Source organism: Carcharodon carcharias (genome assembly GCF_017639515.1).
Source record: "Carcharodon carcharias isolate sCarCar2 chromosome 35 unlocalized genomic scaffold, sCarCar2.pri SUPER_35_unloc_13, whole genome shotgun sequence".
Classification (NCBI taxonomy): Eukaryota; Metazoa; Chordata; class Chondrichthyes; order Lamniformes; family Lamnidae; genus Carcharodon; species Carcharodon carcharias.
In genome coordinates this window covers 242058-261084 of record NW_024470705.1, presented here as the reverse complement: position 1 = coordinate 261084, position 19027 = coordinate 242058, and the positions used below count along the sequence as shown (strand labels likewise).

At 55.4% G+C, this 19027-nt stretch overlaps 1 protein-coding gene and 1 long non-coding RNA gene across 2 annotated transcripts in view; both read left to right on the top strand.

Moving 5' to 3' along the window:
* The first annotated feature begins 72 nt into the window (after positions 1-72).
* On the top strand, positions 73-3038 carry LOC121274191. The gene is made up of 2 exons (XR_005942234.1): positions 73-141; positions 2469-3038. It is a non-coding gene; the product is annotated as an uncharacterized LOC121274191 (long non-coding RNA).
* Positions 3039-7465: 4427 nt separating this feature from the next.
* The window catches only part of fam50a (family with sequence similarity 50 member A), a 99853-nt gene continuing 88291 nt past the window's right edge, over positions 7466-19027 (top strand). Inside the window, exon 1 of the mRNA XM_041181388.1 lies at positions 7466-7739. Within this exon, the coding sequence (XP_041037322.1) occupies positions 7629-7739 (111 nt within the window). The 5' untranslated portion in view covers positions 7466-7628. The remainder of the gene's footprint in view (positions 7740-19027) is intronic.

Genomic DNA, 19027 nt, shown 5'->3' with positions numbered 1-19027 from the left:
TCTGCCCCCCTCCTGCCCCCTTCCCCCCTCTGCCCCCCTCCTGCCCCCTTCCCCCCTCTGCCCCCCTCCTGCCCCCTTCCCCCCAGGTTTGTTGCTATCAGTGACCTGTACGAGCCGATTGAAGATGGGACGGAGAGTCAGGTGAGAGCGTCCGGCGGAATTCGGCCCATCATCCTTCTGTCCGTCCGCCAGCTGGAAGCCCCCTCGGGCATCGGGCTGGAGGGAGAGACACCCCACCCCCCCACCCCCACACATCTCCCCAGGGCCCGCCCCCCCCCCCCTCAGAGCCTCAGGACATCCCAAAGCCCCTCGCACGAGCTTCATTTCATTTTATTTTTGCGAACGTGGGTTTTGTTTTGAGGGCAGTCGGAGTTTCACGGGGTGGGGGGTGGGGGGGCTGACAGTACCCACCCACCCCCCCCCCCCCACCCCGCAGCTCAGCCAGGGAGAATAGCTTTAAAACAGGCGATTTAGAGGGGGCCGACTGGATCGCCTTACGGCGAGCCGGCCTAGACGCGATGGGCCGAATGGCCTCCTTCAGTGCGAGTCAAGGGTTTCAGTCCCAAAGCCCCTTTAAGAGACGGGACCTCCCCACCCCCCTTGAGGTCCAGTCCCGAATGCCGCTGCAGTACTCCGGATGACCACAGGGCGGTGCCAACGGTCCACATCTGGGCTGGAGGCTGATCTTAAACAACAATAGCTTGCATTTCTGTAGCAACTTTCGACCGAACAAAATGTCTCCGGGCACTTCACAGGAGAGTTAGGATGTAATCTTTGGACCCCCCCCCCACCCCCCCCCACCCCCTGACCCCCAGCCAGCCAGATAAGGACAGGAGACCAACAGCTATAATGTGGGCACATGTGAAACTGTCCATTCTGGCAGGAAGAATAAAAGAGAAGCTTATTGCCTGAATGGTGAGAGATTGCAGAGCTCGGAGGTGCAGAGGCATCTGGGCGTCCTAGTGCATGAATCACAAAAGGCTCGTATGGAGGTACAGCAAGCCGTTTGGAAAGCTAATAGAATGTTATCGTTTATTGGGAGGGGAGTTGAACACAAGTAGGAAGGTTATGCCTCTTTGTACAGGGCACTGGTGAGACCACATCTGGAGTATTGTGTACAGTGTTGGTCTCCTTATTTAAGGAAGGATGTCAATGCATTGGAAGCCGTTCAGAGAAGGTTGACCAGACTAATACCAGGAATGGGTGGGTTGTCTTATGAGGGAAGGTTGGACAGGTTAGGCTTGTATCTGCTGGAGTTTAGAAGAGTAGGAGGCGAGAAGATCCTGAGGGGTCTTGGACAGGGTGGATGTGCAGAGGATGTTCCCTCTTGTGAGAGCAGCTAGAACAAAGGGGTCGCTGTTTAAAAATAAGGGGTCACTCATTGAAGACAGAGATGAGGAGAAATTATTTCTCTCAGAGGGTCGAGAGACTCTGGAACTCTCTCCCTCCAAATGTGGTGGGAGCAGAGTCTCTGAATATTTTTAAGGCCGAGGTAGAGAGATTCTTGATTAACTGGGGGGGGGGGGGGTAAAAGGTTATCGGGGGTTGGAGGGAATGTGGGGTTGAGGTTATAATCAGGTCAGCCATGATCTGATTGAATGGGGGAGCAGGCTTGAGGGGCTGAATGGCCTCCTCCTGTTCCTGTGTAACAGGCTCGAGAGGGGGGGGTGAATGGGACCTCCTCCTGTTCCTGTGCAACAGGCTCGAGAGGTGGGGGTGAATGGGACCTCCTCCTGTTCCTGTGTAACAGACTCGAGAGGGGCTGAATGGGGCCTCCTCCTGTTTCTGTGTAACAGGCTCGAGAGGGGCTGAATGGGCTCCTCCTGTTCCTGTGCAACAGGCTCGAGAGGGGGGGGTGAATGGGACCTCCTCCTGTTCCTGTGTAACAGGCTCGAGAGGGGGGCTGAATGGCCTCCTCCTGTTCCTGTGTAACAGGCTCGAGAGGGGCTGAATGGGGCCTCCTCCTGTTCCTGTGTAACAGGCTCGAGAGGGGCTGAATGGGGCCTCCTCCTGTTCCTGTGTAACAGGCTCGAGAGGGGCTGAATGGGGCCTCCTCCTGTTCCTGTGTAACAGGCTCGAGGGGGGGGGTGAATGGGACCTCCTCCTGTTCCTGTGTAACAGGCTCGAGAGGGGCTGAGTTGGGCCTCCTCCTGTTCCTGTGTAATAGGCTCGAGAGGGGCTGAATGGCCTCCTCCTGTTCCTGTGCAACAGGCTCGAGAGGGGCTGAATGGCCTCCTCCTGTTCCTGTGCAACAGGCTCGAGAGGGGCTGAATGGCCGCCTCCTGTTCCTGTGTAACAGGCTCGGGGGGAGGCGGGGGGGGGGGAGGCTGAATGGACTTCAACCCGCGGGGGCGTGACATTTCGCGAATGAGAAATCTCTTGACTGACTGTCGTTCTTCCTCCCCTCCTCCTCCTCCTCCTCCTCCCCCTCCCCTCTCTCTTTCTCTCTCTCTCTGTGTGCGGGGCAGGTCTTCGTCTCTCGCTCATATGATGCCACCACTCACTTCGAGACCACGTGTAACGACATCAAGGACATCTACAAGCGCATGACAGGGACCGACTTTGATTTCGAGAACATGAAGCGCAAGAAGAACGACGTCTTTGGAGAGGACGAGCAGTAGCGTGGCCGAGCGTGGGTGACCGGACTCCACCCTGCTCGCGCACACCCCTCCCCTCCCTTTTCCACCTCCGCCCCCCCCGCCCCCCCCCCAACCTCGTCTTCGTCCCTCCCCTCACCCCTTTCCTGTCTTAACTCTCTCCTCCGATAATTATAAACAAGCCGCCTTACTAGAACGGTTACCCTTGAGCGGCTGCTGCTGGGATGCGCTCTTTCCCACCTCCTCCAACCCCCGCCTCCTCTACTCCCTTCCCTCCCCTTCCCTCCTCCCTGGGTGACACACGTTAGAGGGCGGGTTGCGCGAGAGTTAATTTGAGTTTTAAAAGAAATGACGAGCGTGCCCTCCTTTGCCCCTGCCAGGGCAGCTGTTAACCTGATACGGCCAGTGGACTGAAATAAAGAGATCAAACACTCTGCCTGATATATCTTGCTTGCCTCTTTTATTCTCTCTCTCGCGCTCTTATCTCCGCAGCGTAATCTGTTCTGTTCCCCCGGGTGCATCTGTCCGTTGTATTCGTCGCCCGATACTAATTGCCCCTTGAGAAGGTGGTGGGTGAGCTGCCTTCTTGAATCGCTGCAATCCATGTGGTGTAGGTACACCCACCGCGCTGTTAGGGAGGGAGTTCCAGGATTTTGACCCAGTGACAGTGAAGGAACGGCCGATATGTTTCCAAGTCGGGATGGTGAGTGGGACTCGGAGGGGGAACTTGCAGGTGGTGGGTGTTCCCCATGCGTCGAAACTTACAGAATGCTGAAAGGCCTGGATAGAGTGGATGTGGGGAAGATGTTTCCATTAGTAGGAGAGACTATGACCCGAGGGCACAGCCTCAGAGTAAAGGGAAGACCTTTTAGAACAGAGATGAGGAGAAACTTCTTTAGCCAGAGAGTGCTGAATCTATGGAATTCATTCCCACAGAAGGCTGTGGAGGTCGGGTCATTGAGTGTATTTAAGACCGAGATAGATAGGTTCTTGATTGGTAAGGGGGTCAAAGGTTACGGGGAGAAGGCGGGAGAATGGGGTTGAGAAACTTATCAGCCATGATTGAATGGCGTAGCAGACTCAATGGGCCGAATGGCCTAATTTCTGCTCCTGTGTCTTATGGTCTGCTGCCCTTGTCCTTCTAGGTGGCGGGTTTGGGCGGCGCTGTCGAAGGAGCCTTGGCGAGTTGCTGCAGTGCATCTTGTAGATGGTACACACACTGCTGCCCCTGTGCGTCGGTGGTGGAGGGAGTGAATGTTTGTGGATGGGGTGCCCATCAAGCGGGGCTGCTTTGTCCTGGACGGTGTCGAGCTTCTTGAGTGTTGTGGGAGCTGCACTCATCCAGGCAAGTGGGGAGTATCCCATCACACTCCTGACTTGTGCCTCGTAGATGGTGGACAGGCTTTGGGGAGTCAGGAGGTGAGTTACTCGCCGCAGGATTCCCAGCCTCTGACCTGCTCTTGTAGCCACAGTGTTTATATGGCTGGGTCCAGTTCAGTTTCTAGTCAATGGTAACCCCCAGGATGTTGATAGTGGGGGATTCAGTGATGTTAATGCCATTGAACATCAAGGGGCGATGGTTAGATTCTATCTTGTTGGAGATGGTCATTGCCTGGCACTTGTGTGGGGTGACTGTTACTTGCCACTTGTCAGCCCTGAGCCTGGATATTGTCCAGGTCTTGCTGCATTTGGACATGGACTGCGGTAAAGAAGGCAAATGGTATGTTGGCCTTCATAACCAGAGGATTCGAGCACAGGAGCAGGGATGTCTTGCTGCAACTGTACAGGGCCTTGGTGAGACCACACCTGGAATATTGTGTGCAGTTTTGGTCTCCTTATCTGAGGAAGGATGTACTTGCTGTAGAGGGAGTGCAGCAGGAGGTTTACCAGACTGATTCCTGGGATGGTGGGACTGACATATGAGGAGAGATTGAGTCGGTTAGGATTATATTCGCTGGAGTTCAGAAGAATGAGGGGGGATTCTCATAGACGTATAAAATTCTAACAAGACTAGACAGGGTAGATGCAGGAAGGATGTTCCCGATGGTGGGGGGAGTTCAGAACCAGGGGTCACAGTCTGAGGATAGGGGGTAGACCATTTAGGACTGAGATGAGGAGAACTTTCTTCACCCAGAGAGTGATGAGCCTGTGAAATTCACTACCACAGAAAGTAGTTGAGGCCAAAACATTGTATGTTTACAAGAAGGAGTTAGATATAGCTCGGGGAGAAAGGGATCAAAGGGCATGGGGAGAAAGCGGGAGCGGGTTATTGAGTTGGATGATCAGCCATGATCATGATGAATGGGGGAGCAGGCTCGAAGGGCCGAATGGCCTCCTCCTGCTCCTAGTTTCTATGTTTCAGTATCTGAGGAGTTGCGAATGGTGCTGAACATTGTGCAATCATCAGCGAACACCCCCACTTCTGACCTTCCGATGAAAGGAAGGTCATCGATGAAGCAGCTGAAGATGGTTGGGTCTAGGACTCTACCCTGAGGAACTCCTGCAGTGATGTCCTGGAGCTGAGATGACTGACCTCCAACAACCACAACCATCTTTCTTTGTGCTCGGTATGACTCCAACCAGCGGAGATTTTTCCCCCTGATTCCCATTGACTCCAGTTTTGCCAGGGCTCCTTGATGCCACACTCGGTCAAATGCTGCCATGATGTCAAGAGCAGTCACTCTCACCTCACCTCTGGAGTTCAGCTCTTTTGTCCATGTTTGAACCAAGGCTGTAATGAGGTCAGGAGCTGAGTGACCCTGGCGGAACCCAAACTGAGCGTCAGGTTATTGCTAAGCAAGTGCTGCTTGATAGCACTGTGGATGACCCCTTCCATAACTTTACTGATGATGGAGGGTAGACTGATGGGGCGGTAATTGGCCGGGTTGGATTTGTCCTGCTTTATGTGTACAGGACATACCTGGACAATTTTCCACATAGCCGGGTAGATGCCAGTGTTGTAGCTGTACTGGAGCAGCTTGGCTAGGGGCACGGCAGGTTCTGGAGCACAAGTCTGCAGTACTATTGCTGGAATATTGTCAGGGCCCATAGCCTTTGCAGTATCCAGTGCCTTCAGCCATTTCTTGATATCATGTGGAGTGAATCGAATTGGCTGAAGACTGGCATCTGTGATGTTGGGGACCTCTGGAGGAGGCCGAGATGGATCATCCACTCAGCACTTCTGGCTGAAGATTGTAGTAAATGTTTCAGCCTTATCTTGTGCACTGATGTGCTGGGCTCCTCCATCATTGAGGATGGGGATATTTGTGGAGCCTCCTCCTCCAGTGAGCTGTTTAATTGTCCACCACCATTCACGACTGGATGTGGCAGGACTGCAGAGCTTAGATCTGATCCGTTGGTTGGGGGATCACTTAGCTCTGTCTATCACCTGCTGCTTATGCTGTTTGGCACACGAGTAGTCCTGTGTTATAGCTTCACCCAGGTTGACACCTCATTTTTAGGTATGCCTGGTGCTGCTCCTGACATGCTCTCCTGCACTCTTCATTGAACCAGGGTTGACCTCCTGGCTTGATGGTAATGGTAGAGTGGGGGATATGCCGGGACATGAGGTTACAGATTGTGTTCGAGTACAATTCTGCTGCTGCTGCTGTCCCACAGCACCTCATGGATGCCCAGTCTTGAGTTGCTAGATCAGTTTGAAATCTATCCCATTTAGCACAGTGGTGGTGCCACACAACACGATGGAGGGTATTCTCAATGTGAAGGTGGGACTTCGTCTTCACAATGACTGTGCGGTGGTCACTCCTACCGATACTGTCATGGACAGATGCATCTGCAGCAGGCAGGTTGGTGAGGATGAGGTCAAGTATGTTTTTCCCTCTTGTTGGTTCCCTCACCACCTGCTGCAGACTCAGTCCAGCAGCTATGTCCTTTAGGACTCGGCCAGCTCGGTCAGTAGCGATGCTACCGAGCCACTCTTGGTGATGGGCATTGAAGTCCCCACCCAGAGTACATTCTGCACCCTTACCACCCTCAGTGCTTCCTCCAAGTGGTGTTCAACATGGAGGAAGCACTGATTCACCAGCTGAGGGAGGGCGCTACAGGGTGATCAGCAGGAGGTTTCCTTGCCCATGTTTGACCTGATGCCATGAGACTTCATGGGGTCCGGAGTCGATGTTGAGGACTCTCAGGGCAACTCCCTCCCGAGTGTGTATACCACTGCAGGTGGGATGGGACGTACCCAGGGATGGTGGTGTCCTGTAAGCTATGATTCCATGAGGATGATTACGAAAGCTCTCCCAATTTAGTCTCCAGATGTTAGTAAGGAGGTGGACGCCTCTGCAATTGTCGGGTCCGTTCATTTATTGCGTGTTGCGGTTTGTTATAAGGCCAACCACGGCTTACCCGGTCTTGGAGTCACGTGAAAGATTTCCTTCCCTAAAGGGAGGGAAGGAACCAGATGTGTTTTTACGACAATCGTGGTCATTTAATTCCAGATTTTTTTTATTGAATTCAAGTTCGACTGTGGTGGGATTCGAACCCACATCCCCAGGGCGTTACCCTGGAATACCAGTCCAGAGACAATATCACTGCGCCACCTCCGCCCCCTAGTGGTGGTGCCACTACGCATGCGCCAGCAGTCTGGGCGTCGCTTTCTGTACAGATGCCTCCCAGGCGCTTGCGCATAGCGGACCCCTCCCCCCACCTCACTCCGCCAATGCCCCTGCGCAAAGCCGTACAAGCGGCCCGGAACGTTCGCTCCGCCAATGCCCCTGCGCAATGCCGTACAGGCGGCCTGGGACGTTCGCTCCGTCAATGCGCCTGCGCACTGCCGTAAAGGGGAGGGGGGGAACTTTTCCGTACACCAAGCCCGCACCCCCGTGCGCCTGCGCACTGCCGTACAAAACTAGAGGTGGGGCGGGGTATCGACGAGGAGATAGGCCCGCGGGCCCCAGTGCGGCTGCGCGGAGTGGTCGACGCTTCAGTTTGACGGTTTCTCCGGCCGCCGAGTGTTGTTTGCTTTTTCTTTTCCTAAATTCGGTGTTGTTGTTGTTGGTGAGAGGAGAGGCGATGGCGCAGTATAAAGGAGCGGCCAGTGAGGCGGGCCGGGCCATGCAGCTGATGAAGAAACGGGAGAAGCAGCGGGAGCAGCTGCAGCAGCTCAAACAGAAAATCGCCGAGGTGAAGGAAAATGGCGGCGGATTTAAAGGGGCCGCGCTCTCTTAAAGGGGCCGCGCTCTCTTAAAGGGGCCGCGCTCTCTTAAAGGGGCCGCGCTCTCTTAAAGGGGCCGCACTCTTTTATAGGGACCATGCTATCTTAAAGGGACCTCATTCCTAAAGGGACCACGCTCATTTAAATGGACCGCACTCACTCAAAGGGACAGTGCTTTCCTAAGTGGACTGCACTCTCTTAAAGGGACCGTGCTCTCTTAAATGGGCAGCGCTCTCTCAAAGGGACTGCACTCTCCTAAATGGACAGCACTCTCTTACAGGGACCATGCCACTTAAAGGGACCGCACTCTCTCAAAGGGACAGAGATCTCCTAAATGGACAGCGCTGTCTTAAAGGGACAGTGCTCTCCTAAATGGACTGCACTCTCTTAAAAGGACAGTGCTCCCTTAAAGGGACCACGCTCTCCTTAAAGTGACTGCGCCCATCTTAAAGGGACAGTGCTCTCTTTAAAGGGTCCACGCTCTCCTTAAAGCGACTGTGCCCATCTTAAAGGGACTGTGCTGTCTCTAAAGGGTCCACGCTCTCCTTAAAGCAACTGCACCCATCTTGAAGAGACTGTGCTCTCTTAAAGGGACCATGCTGTCCTTATAGGAACAGCTCTCTTTTAGAGGGAGAGTGCTCTCCTTAAAGCGACCATGCCCCCTTAAGGGATTGTGACCTCTTTAAAGTGATTGTGCACCCCCTTAAAGGAATTGCATCCCCTTAAAGGGCTGCAGCCCTCTTAAAGGGATGGCGCTCTCCTAAAGGGTTAGTGCATCATTTTAAAAGGACAGTGCACCCTCTTGAAGGGACCATGCTGCCTCCTGGAAGGGGTTGCATTCCCCCCACAAAGGGTCCACGTTCCCCCCCGAAGGGTCTGTGTCCCCACCCCCCCCCAAAGGATCTGTGTCCCCACCCCCCTCCCGAAGGGTCTGTGTCCCCACCGCCCCTCCCGAAGGGTCTGTGTCCCCACCCCCCACCCCGAAGGACTTATGTCCCCACCCCACCCCGAAGGGTCTGCTCCCCACCCCTCAAAGGACCTATGTCCCCCCCCACCCCACCGAAGGGTCTGCGTCCCCCCCCCCAAAGGGTCTGCTTCCCCCCCCCCCCCCCCGCCCAAAGGACCTATGTCCCCCCCGAAGGGTCTGTGTATCCCCCCCGAAGGACTTATGTCCCCCCATGATGGGTCTGCGTCCCCCCCCCGCCCCAAAGGGTCTGCGTCCTGCGCCCCCAAAAGGGTCTGTGGCCCCTGCTTGAAGGGACCCCCCCCCCCCCCTTGTCCACGGACAGAGTTTCTCCCCCACCTTGAAGTGTTTGCCTACTCCCCAATCAAGCAAAGTCCTCCTCCCCCAGCTGAAGGGTCTGTATACCCCTGCCCCTGTGAATGGACTCTGTTCCCCTCCCCGTTGAACAATCAGTGTGCGGGCTCTTCCAGAGATCGCGCTCTCCCAGAGGGAAAGCTCCCACCCGAGGGACTGCACTCTTAAAGGGACCCCTACCCATTTAAATCGACTGCGTACCCTTGAAGGACCGCACCCCCCTCATATTAAAGGGACCATGCTCTGTTAAGGGGCCTGAGCGCCTCTTAAAAGGACTGCACCCCCCTTTAAGTGCCAGAACCCTCTTTCAAAGGACCATGGCCTCCTTAAAAAGGGGTGTCTTGGAGTCAGAACCACCGGGAGGGAGGGGCTAAATCAGATTGCGGGAAGATCGACACCCTGAGAGTGGGAGGGGCCAGCCCGGGTGACATGGGGAGGGAGCTGACTGTGGGGGATGGGGGTGACCGTTTTGGGACGATTGTCTGAGAGGGGAGAGTTAACGCTGTGTTGATTTGAAGAGTTTGCTCTGGCGGGAGCGCAGGCTCAGTGCAGCCAGACTGGAATTCACCAAATGTGCAGCAGCCCACATTGTGTGTGCAGAGTCTGAAGAGACGATCAGTTTACAAATCAATACGTCCTCTGCCCTAACATGAATACTTCCCGTGGTCTAATGCTCATCTTCGAATCCTATCTCTGTAACCTCCTCCAGTCCCTACAACCCTCCCTACCTCTGTAACCTCCTCCAACCCCTACAACCCTCCCTATCTCTGTAACCTCCTCCAGACCCTACAACCCTCCCTATCTCTGTAACCTCCTCCAGGCCCTACAACCCTCCCTATCTCTGTAACCTCCTGCAGCCCCTACACCCCTTCCTATCTCTGTAATCTCCTCCAGCCCCTACAACCCACCCTATCTTTGTAACCTCCTCCAACCCCTACAACCCTCCCTATCTCTGTAAACTCCTCCAGACCCTACAACCCTCCCTATCTCTGTAACCTCCTCCAGGCCCTACAACCCTCCCTATCTCTGTAACCTCCTCCAGGCCCTACAACCCTCCCTATCTCTGTAATCTCCTCTAGTCCCTACACCCCTCCCTATCTCTGTAACTGCCCCCAGTCCCTACCACCCTCCCTATCTCTGCAACCTCCTCCAACCCCTACAACCCTCCCTATCTCTGTAACCTCCTACAGCCCCTACAACCCACCCTATCTCTGTAACCTCCTCCAGTCCCTACAACCATCCCTATCCCTGTAACCTCCTCCAGCTCATACAACCCTCCCTATCTCTGCAACCTCCTCCAGTCCCTCCCTATCTATGCAACCTCTTCCAGCCCTTACAACTCTCCCTATCTCTGTAACCTTCTCCAGCCCCTACAACCCTCCCTATCTCTGTAATCTCCTCCAGTCCCTACACCCCTCCCTATCTCTGTAACCTCCCCCAGTCCCTACCACCCTCCCTATCTCTGCAACCTCCTCCAACCCCTACAACCCTCCCTATCTCTGTAACCTCCTACAACCCTCCCTATCTCTGTAAAATCCTCCAGCCCCTACACCCCTCCCTATCTCTGTAACCTCCTCCAGTTCCTACAACCATCCCTATCCCTGTAAACTCCTCCAGCTCATACAACCCTCCCTATCTCTGCTAACCTCCTCCAGTCCCTACACCTCTCCCTATCTCTGTAACCTCCTCCAGCCCCTCCCTATCTATGCAACCTCTTCCAGCCCTTACAACTCTCCCGATCTCTGTAACCTTCTCCATTCCCTACACACCTCCCTATCTTAGTAACCTCCCCCAGTCCCTACAACCCTCCCTATAGCTGCAACCTCCTCCAGCCCCTACAACCCTCCCTATCTCTATAACCGCCTCCTGTCCCGGCAACCTTCCGTATCCCTGTAACCTCCTCCAGTCCCTACAGCGCTCCCTCTCTCTGTAACCTCCTCCAGTTCCTACAAAGCTCCGTATCTCTGTTACTTCCTCCAGCCCCTACAACCCTCCCTATCTCTGTAATCTCCTCCAGTCCCTACACCCCTCCCTATCTCTGTAACCGCCCCCAGTCCCTACCACCCTCCCTATCTCTGCAACCTCCTCCAATCCCTACAACCCTCCCTATCTCTGTAACCTCCTACAGCCCCTACAACCCACCCTATCTCTGTAACCTCCTCCAGTCCCTACAGCCATCCCTATCCCTGGAACCTCCTCCAGCTCATACAACCCTCCCTATCTCTGCAACCTCCTCCTGTCCCTACGCCTCTCCCTATCTCTGTAACCTCCTCCAGCCCCTCCCTATCTATGCAACCTCTTCCAGCCCTTACAACTCTCCCTATCTCTGTAACCTTCTCCAGCCCCGACAACCCAACCTATCTCTGTAACCTCCTCCAGCCCCTACAACCCACCCTATCTCTGTTACCTCCTCCAGCCCCAACAACCCACCCTATCTCTGTAACCTCCTCCAGACCCTACAACCCTCCCTATCTCTGTAACCTCCTCCAGCCCCTACAGCCCTCATTATCTCTCTAATCTCCTCCAGTACCTACACCCCTCCCTATCTCTGTAATGTCCTCCAGCCCCTACACCCCTCCCGATCTCTGTAACCTCCTCCATTCCCTACACCCCTCCCTATCTCTGTAACCTCCTCCAGCCCCTACACCCCTCCCTATCTCTGTAACCTCCCCCAGTCCCTACAGCCCTCCCTATAGCTGCAACCTCCTCCAGCCCCTACAACCTTCCCTATCTCTGTAACCTCCTCCAGACCCGACAACCCTCCCTATCTCTGTAACCTCCTCCAGCCCCTACAACCCACCCTATCTCTGTAACCTCCTCCAGCCCCTACAACCCTCCCTATCTCTGTAACCTCCTCCAGCCCCTACACCCCTCCCTTTCTCTGTGACCTCTTACAGCCCTCCCTATATCTGCAACCTCCTCCAGCCCCTACAGCCCTCCCTATATCTGCAACCTCCTCCAGCCCCTACACCCCTCCCTATTTCTGTAACCTCCTCCAGCCCCTACAACCCACCCTATCTCTGTAACTTCCTCCAGACCTTACAACCCTCCCTATCTCCGTAACCTCCTCCAGCCCCTACACCCCACCCGATCTCTGTAACCTCCTCCAGCCCCTACAACCCTCCCTATCTCTGTAATCTCCTCCAGTCCCTACACCCCTCCCTATCTCTGTAACCGCCCCCAGTCCCTACCACCCTCCCTATCTCTGCAACCTCCTCCAATCCCTACAACCCTCCCTATCTCTGTAACCTCCTACAGCCCCTACAACCCACCCTATCTCTGTAACCTCCTCCAGTCCCTACAGCCATCCCTATCCCTGGAACCTCCTCCAGCTCATACAACCCTCCCTATCTCTGCAACCTCCTCCAGTCCCTACGCCTCTCCGTATCTCTGTAACCTCCTCCAGCCCCTCCCTATCTATGCAACCTCTTCCAGCCCTTACAACTCTCCCTATCTCTGTAACCTTCTCCAGCCCCGACAACCCAACCTATCTCTGTAACCTCCTCCAGCCCCTACAACCCACCCTATCTCTGTTACCTCCTCCAGCCCCAACAACCCACCCTATCTCTGTAACCTCCTCCAGACCCTACAACCCTCCCTATCTCTGTAACCTCCTCCAGCCCCTACAGCCCTCATTATCTCTCTAATCTCCTCCAGTACCTACACCCCTCCCTATCTCTGTAACCTCCTCCAGCCCCTACACCCCTCCCTATCTCTGTAACCTCCCCCAGTCCCTACAGCCCTCCCTATAGCTGCAACCTTCTCCAGCCCCTACAACCTTCCCTATCTCTGTAACCTCCTCCAGACCCGACAACCCTCCCTATCTCTGTAACCTCCTCCAGCCCCTACAACCCACCCTATCTCTGTAACCTCCTCCAGCCCCTACAACCCTCCCTATCTCTGTAACCTCCTCCAGCCCCTACACCCCTCCCTATCTCTGTGACCTCTTACAGCCCTCCCTATATCTGCAACCTCCTCCAGCCCCTACACCCCTCCCTATTTCTGTAACCTCCTCCAGCCCCTACAACCCACCCTATCTCTGTAACTTCCTCCAGACCTTACAACCCTCCCTATCTCTGTAACCTCCTCCAGCCCCTACAGCCCACCCGATCTCTGTAACCTCCTACAGCCCTCCCTATCTCTGTAATCTCCTCCAGTACCTACACCCCTCCCTATCTCTGTAACCTCCTCCAGCCCCTACACCCCTCCCGATCTCTGTAACCTCCTCCAGTCCCTACAGCCCTCCCTATATCTGCAATCTCCTCCAGCCCCTACAACCTCCCTATCTCTGTAACCTCCTCCAGCCCCTACACCCCTCCATATCTCTGTAAACACCTCCAGCCCCTACAGCCCTCCCTATATCTGCAACCTCCTCCAGCCCCTACAACCTTCCCTATCTCTGTAACCTCCTCCAGACCCTACAACCCTCCCTATCTCTGTAACCTCCTCCAGCCCCTACAGCCCACCCTATCTCTGTAACCTCCTCCAGCCCCTACAACCCTCCCTATCTCTGTAACCTCCTCCAGCCCCTACACCCGTCCCTATCTCTGTGACCTCCACCAGCCCTTACAGCCCTCCCTATATCTGCAACCTCCTCCAGCCCCTACACCCCTCCCTATTTCTGTAACCTCCTCCAGCCCCTACAACCCACCCTATCTCTGTAACTTCCTCCAGACCTTACAACCCTCCCTATCTCCGTAACCTCCTCCAGCCCCTACACACCACCCGATCTCTGTAACCTCCGCCAGCCCCTACAGCCCTCCCTATCTCTGTAATCTCCTCCAGTACCTACACCCCTCCCTATCTCTGTAACCTCCTCCAGCCCCTACACCCCTCCCGATCTCTGTAACCTCCTCCATTCCCTACACCCCTCCCTATCTCTGTAAACTCCTCCAGCCCCTACACCCCTCCCTATCTCTGTAACCTCCCCCAGTCCCTACACCCCTCCCTATATCTGCAATCTCCTCCAGCCCCTACAACCTCCCTATCTCTGTAACCTCCTACACCCCTCCATATCTCTGTAAACTCCTCCAGCCCCTACAGCCCTCCCTATATCTGCAACCTCCTCCAGCCCCTACACCACTCCCTATCTCTGTAAGCTCCTCCAGCCCCGACACCCCTCCATATCTCTGTAACCTCCTCCAGCCCCTACACCCCTCCTTATCTCTGTAACCACCCCCAGTCCCTACAACCCTCCCTATCTCCGTAACCTCCTCCAGCCCCTACACCCCTCCCGATCTCGGTAACCTCCTCCAGCCCCTACAGCCCTCCCTATCTCTGTAATCTCCTCCAGTACCTACACCCCTCCCTATCTCTGTAACCTCCCCCAGCCCCTACACCCCTCCCTATCTCTGTAACCTCCCCCAGTCCCTACAGCCCTCCCTATATCTGCAATCTCCTCCAGCCCCTACAACCTCCCTATCTCTGTAACCTCCTCCAGCCCCTACACCCCTCCCTATCTCTGTAACCTCCTTCAGCCCCTACACCCCTTCCTATCTCTGTAACCTCCTCCAGCCCCTACAACCCACCCTATCTTTGTAACCTCCTCCAACCCCTACAACCCTCCCTATCTCTGTAACCTCCTCCAGCCCCTACAACCCACCCTATCTCTGTAACCTCCTCCAGACCCTACAACCCTCCCTATCTCTGTAACCTCCACCAGCCCCTACAGCCCTCCCTATCTCTGTAATCTCCTCCAGCCCCTACAACCCTCCCTATCTCTGTAAACTCCACCTGCCCCTACTACTGACCCTATCTCTGTAACCTACTGCAACCCCTACAACACCCCCTATCTCTGTAACCTCCCCCAGTCCCTACAGCGCTCCGTATCTCTGTAACCTCCTCCAGCCCCTACACCCCTCCCGATCTCTGTAACCTCCTCCATTCCCTACACACCTCCCTATCTCTGTAACCTCCCCCAGTCCCTACAACCCTCCCTATATCTGCAACCTCCTCCAGCCCCTACAACCCTCCCTATCTCTATAACCGCCTCCAGTCCCTACACCCCTCCCTATCTCTGTAACCTCCCCCAGTCCCTACAGCCCTCCCTATAGCTGCAACCTCCTCCAGCCCCTACAACCTTCCCTATCTCTGTAACCTCCTCCAGACCCGACAACCCTCCCTATCTCTGTAACCTCCTCCAGCCCCTACAACCCACCCTATCTCTGTAACCTCCTCCAGCCCCTACAACCCTCCCTATCTCTGTAACCTCCTCCAGCCCCTACACCCTTCCCTATCTCTGTGACCTCTTACAGCCCTCCCTATATCTGCAACCTCCTCCAGCCCCTACACCCCTCCCTATCTCTGTAACCTCCTCCAGCCCCTACAACCCACCCTATCTCTGTAACCTCCTCCAGACCGTACAACTCTCCCTATCTCTGTAATCTCCTCCAGCCCCTACAACGCTCCCTATCTCTGTAAACTCCTCCTGCCCCTACTACTGACCCTATCTCTGTAACCTACTGCAACCCCTACAACACCCCCTATCTCTGTAACCTCCCCCAGTCCCTACAGCGCTCCCTATCTCTGTAACCTCCTCCAGCCCCTACACCCCTCCCGATCTCTGTAACCTCCTCCATTCCCTAAGCACGTCCCTATCTCTGTAACCTCCCCCAGTCCCTACAACCCTCCCTATATCTGCAACCTCCTCCAGCCCCTACAACCCTCCCTATCTTTATAACCGCCTCCAGTCCCTACACTCCTCCCTATCTCTGTAACCTCCTCCAGCCCCTACACCCCTCCCTATCTCTGTAACCTCCTCCAGCTCCTACACCCCTTACTATCTCTGTAACCTACTGCAACTCCTACAACACCCCCTATCCCTGTAACCTCCCCCAGTCCCTACAGCGCTCCCTATCTCTGTAACCTCCTCCAGCCCCTACACCCCTCCCGATTTCTGTAACCTCCTCCAGCCCCTACAGCCCTCCCTATCTCTGTAATCTCCTCCAGTACCTACACCCCTCCCTATCTCTGTAACCTCCCCCAGTCCCTACCACCCTCCCTATCTCTGCAACCTCCTCCAACCCCTACAACCCTCCCTATCTCTGTAACCTCCTACAACCCTCCCTATCTCTGTAAAATCCTCCAGCCCCTACACCCCTCCCTATCTCTGTAACCTCCTCCAGCCCCTACACCCGTCCCTATCTCTGTGACCTCCACCAGCCCTTACAGCCCTCCCTATATCTGCAACCTCCTCCAGCCCCTACACCCCTCCCTATTTCTGTAACCTCCTCCAGCCCCTACAACCCACCCTATCTCTGTAACTTCCTCCAGACCTTACAACCCTCCCTATCTCCGTAACCTCCTCCAGCCCCTACACACCACCCGATCTCTGTAACCTCCGCCAGCCCCTACAGCCCTCCCTATCTCTGTAATCTCCTCCAGTACCTACACCCCTCCCTATCTCTGTAACCTCCTCCAGCCCCTACACCCCTCCCGATCTCTGTAACCTCCTCCATTCCCTACACCCCTCCCTATCTCTGTAAACTCCTCCAGCCCCTACACCCCTCCCTATCTCTGTAACCTCCCCCAGTCCCTACACCCCTCCCTATATCTGCAATCTCCTCCAGCCCCTACAACCTCCCTATCTCTGTAACCTCCTACACCCCTCCATATCTCTGTAAACTCCTCCAGCCCCTACAGCCCTCCCTATATCTGCAACCTCCTCCAGCCCCTACACCACTCCCTATCTCTGTAAGCTCCTCCAGCCCCGACACCCCTCCATATCTCTGTAACCTCCTCCAGCCCCTACACCCCTCCTTATCTCTGTAACCACCCCCAGTCCCTACAACCCTCCCTATCTCCGTAACCTCCTCCAGCCCCTACACCCCTCCCGATCTCGGTAACCTCCTCCAGCCCCTACAGCCCTCCCTATCTCTGTAATCTCCTCCAGTACCTACACCCCTCCCTATCTCTGTAACCTCCCCCAGCCCCTACACCCCTCCCTATCTCTGTAACCTCCCCCAGTCCCTACAGCCCTCCCTATATCTGCAATCTCCTCCAGCCCCTACAACCTCCCTATCTCTGTAACCTCCTCCAGCCCCTACACCCCTCCCTATCTCTGTAACCTCCTTCAGCCCCTACACCCCTTCCTATCTCTGTAACCTCCTCCAGCCCCTACAACCCACCCTATCTTTGTAACCTCCTCCAACCCCTACAACCCTCCCTATCTCTGTAACCTCCTCCAGCCCCTACAACCCACCCTATCTCTGTAACCTCCTCCAGACCCTACAACCCTCCCTATCTCTGTAACCTCCACCAGCCCCTACAGCCCTCCCTATCTCTGCAACCTCCTCCAGCCCCTACACCCCTCCCTATCTCTGTAACCTCCTCCAGCCCCTACAACCCACCCTATCTCTGTAACCTCCTCCAGACCGTACAACTCTCCCTATCTCTGTAATCTCCTCCAGCCCCTACAACGCTCCCTATCTCTGTAAACTCCTCCTGCCCCTACTACTGACCCTATCTCTGTAACCTACTGCAACCCCTACAACACCCCCTATCTCTGTAACCTCCCCCAGTCCCTACAGCGCTCCCTATCTCTGTAACCTCCTCCAGCCCCTACACCCCTCCCGATCTCTGTAACCTCCTCCATTCCCTAAGCACGTCCCTATCTCTGTAACCTCCCCCAGTCCCTACAACCCTCCCTATATCTGCAACCTCCTCCAGCCCCTACAACCCTCCCTATCTTTATAACCGCCTCCAGTCCCTACACTCCTCCCTATCTCTGTAACCTCCTCCAGCCCCTACACCCCTCCCTATCTCTGTAACCTCCTCCAGCTCCTACACCCCTTACTATCTCTGTAACCTACTGCAACTCCTACAACACCCCCTATCCCTGTAACCTCCCCCAGTCCCTACAGCGCTCCCTATCTCTGTAACCTCCTCCAGCCCCTACACCCCTCCCGATTTCTGTAACCTCCTCCAGCCCCTACAGCCCTCCCTATCTCTGTAATCTCCTCCAGTACCTACACCCCTCCCTATCTCTGTAACCTCCCCCAGTCCCTACCACCCTCCCTATCTCTGCAACCTCCTCCAACCCCTACAACCCTCCCTATCTCTGTAACCTCCTACAACCCTCCCTATCTCTGTAAAATCCTCCAGCCCCTACACCCCTCCCTATCTCTGTAACCTCCTCCAGCCCCTACACCCGTCCCTATCTCTGTGACCTCCACCAGCCCTTACAGCCCTCCCTATATCTGCAACCTCCTCCAGCCCCTACACCCCTCCCTATTTCTGTAACCTCCTCCAGCCCCTACAACCCACCCTATCTCTGTAACTTCCTCCAGACCTTACAACCCTCCCTATCTCCGTAACCTCCTCCAGCCCCTACACACCACCCGATCTCTGTAACCTCCGCCAGCCCCTACAGCCCTCCCTATCTCTGTAATCTCCTCCAGTACCTACACCCCTCCCTATCTCTGTAACCTCCTCCAGCCCCTACACCCCTCCCGATCTCTGTAACCTCCTCCATTCCCTACACCCCTCCCTATCTCTGTAAACTCCTCCAGCCCCTACACCCCTCCCTATCTCTGTAACCTCCCCCAGTCCCTACACCCCTCCCTATATCTGCAATCTCCTCCAGCCCCTACAACCTCCCTATCTCTGTAACCTCCTACACCCCTCCATATCTCTGTAAACTCCTCCAGCCCCTACAGCCCTCCCTATATCTGCAACCTCCTCCAGCCCCTACACCACTCCCTATCTCTGTAAGCTCCTCCAGCCCCGACACCCCTCCATATCTCTGTAACCTCCTCCAGCCCCTACACCCCTCCTTATCTCTGTAACCACCCCCAGTCCCTACAACCCTCCCTATCTCCGTAACCTCCTCCAGCCCCTACACCCCTCCCGATCTCGGTAACCTCCTCCAGCCCCTACAGCCCTCCCTATCTCTGTAATCTCCTCCAGTACCTACACCCCTCCCTATCTCTGTAACCTCCC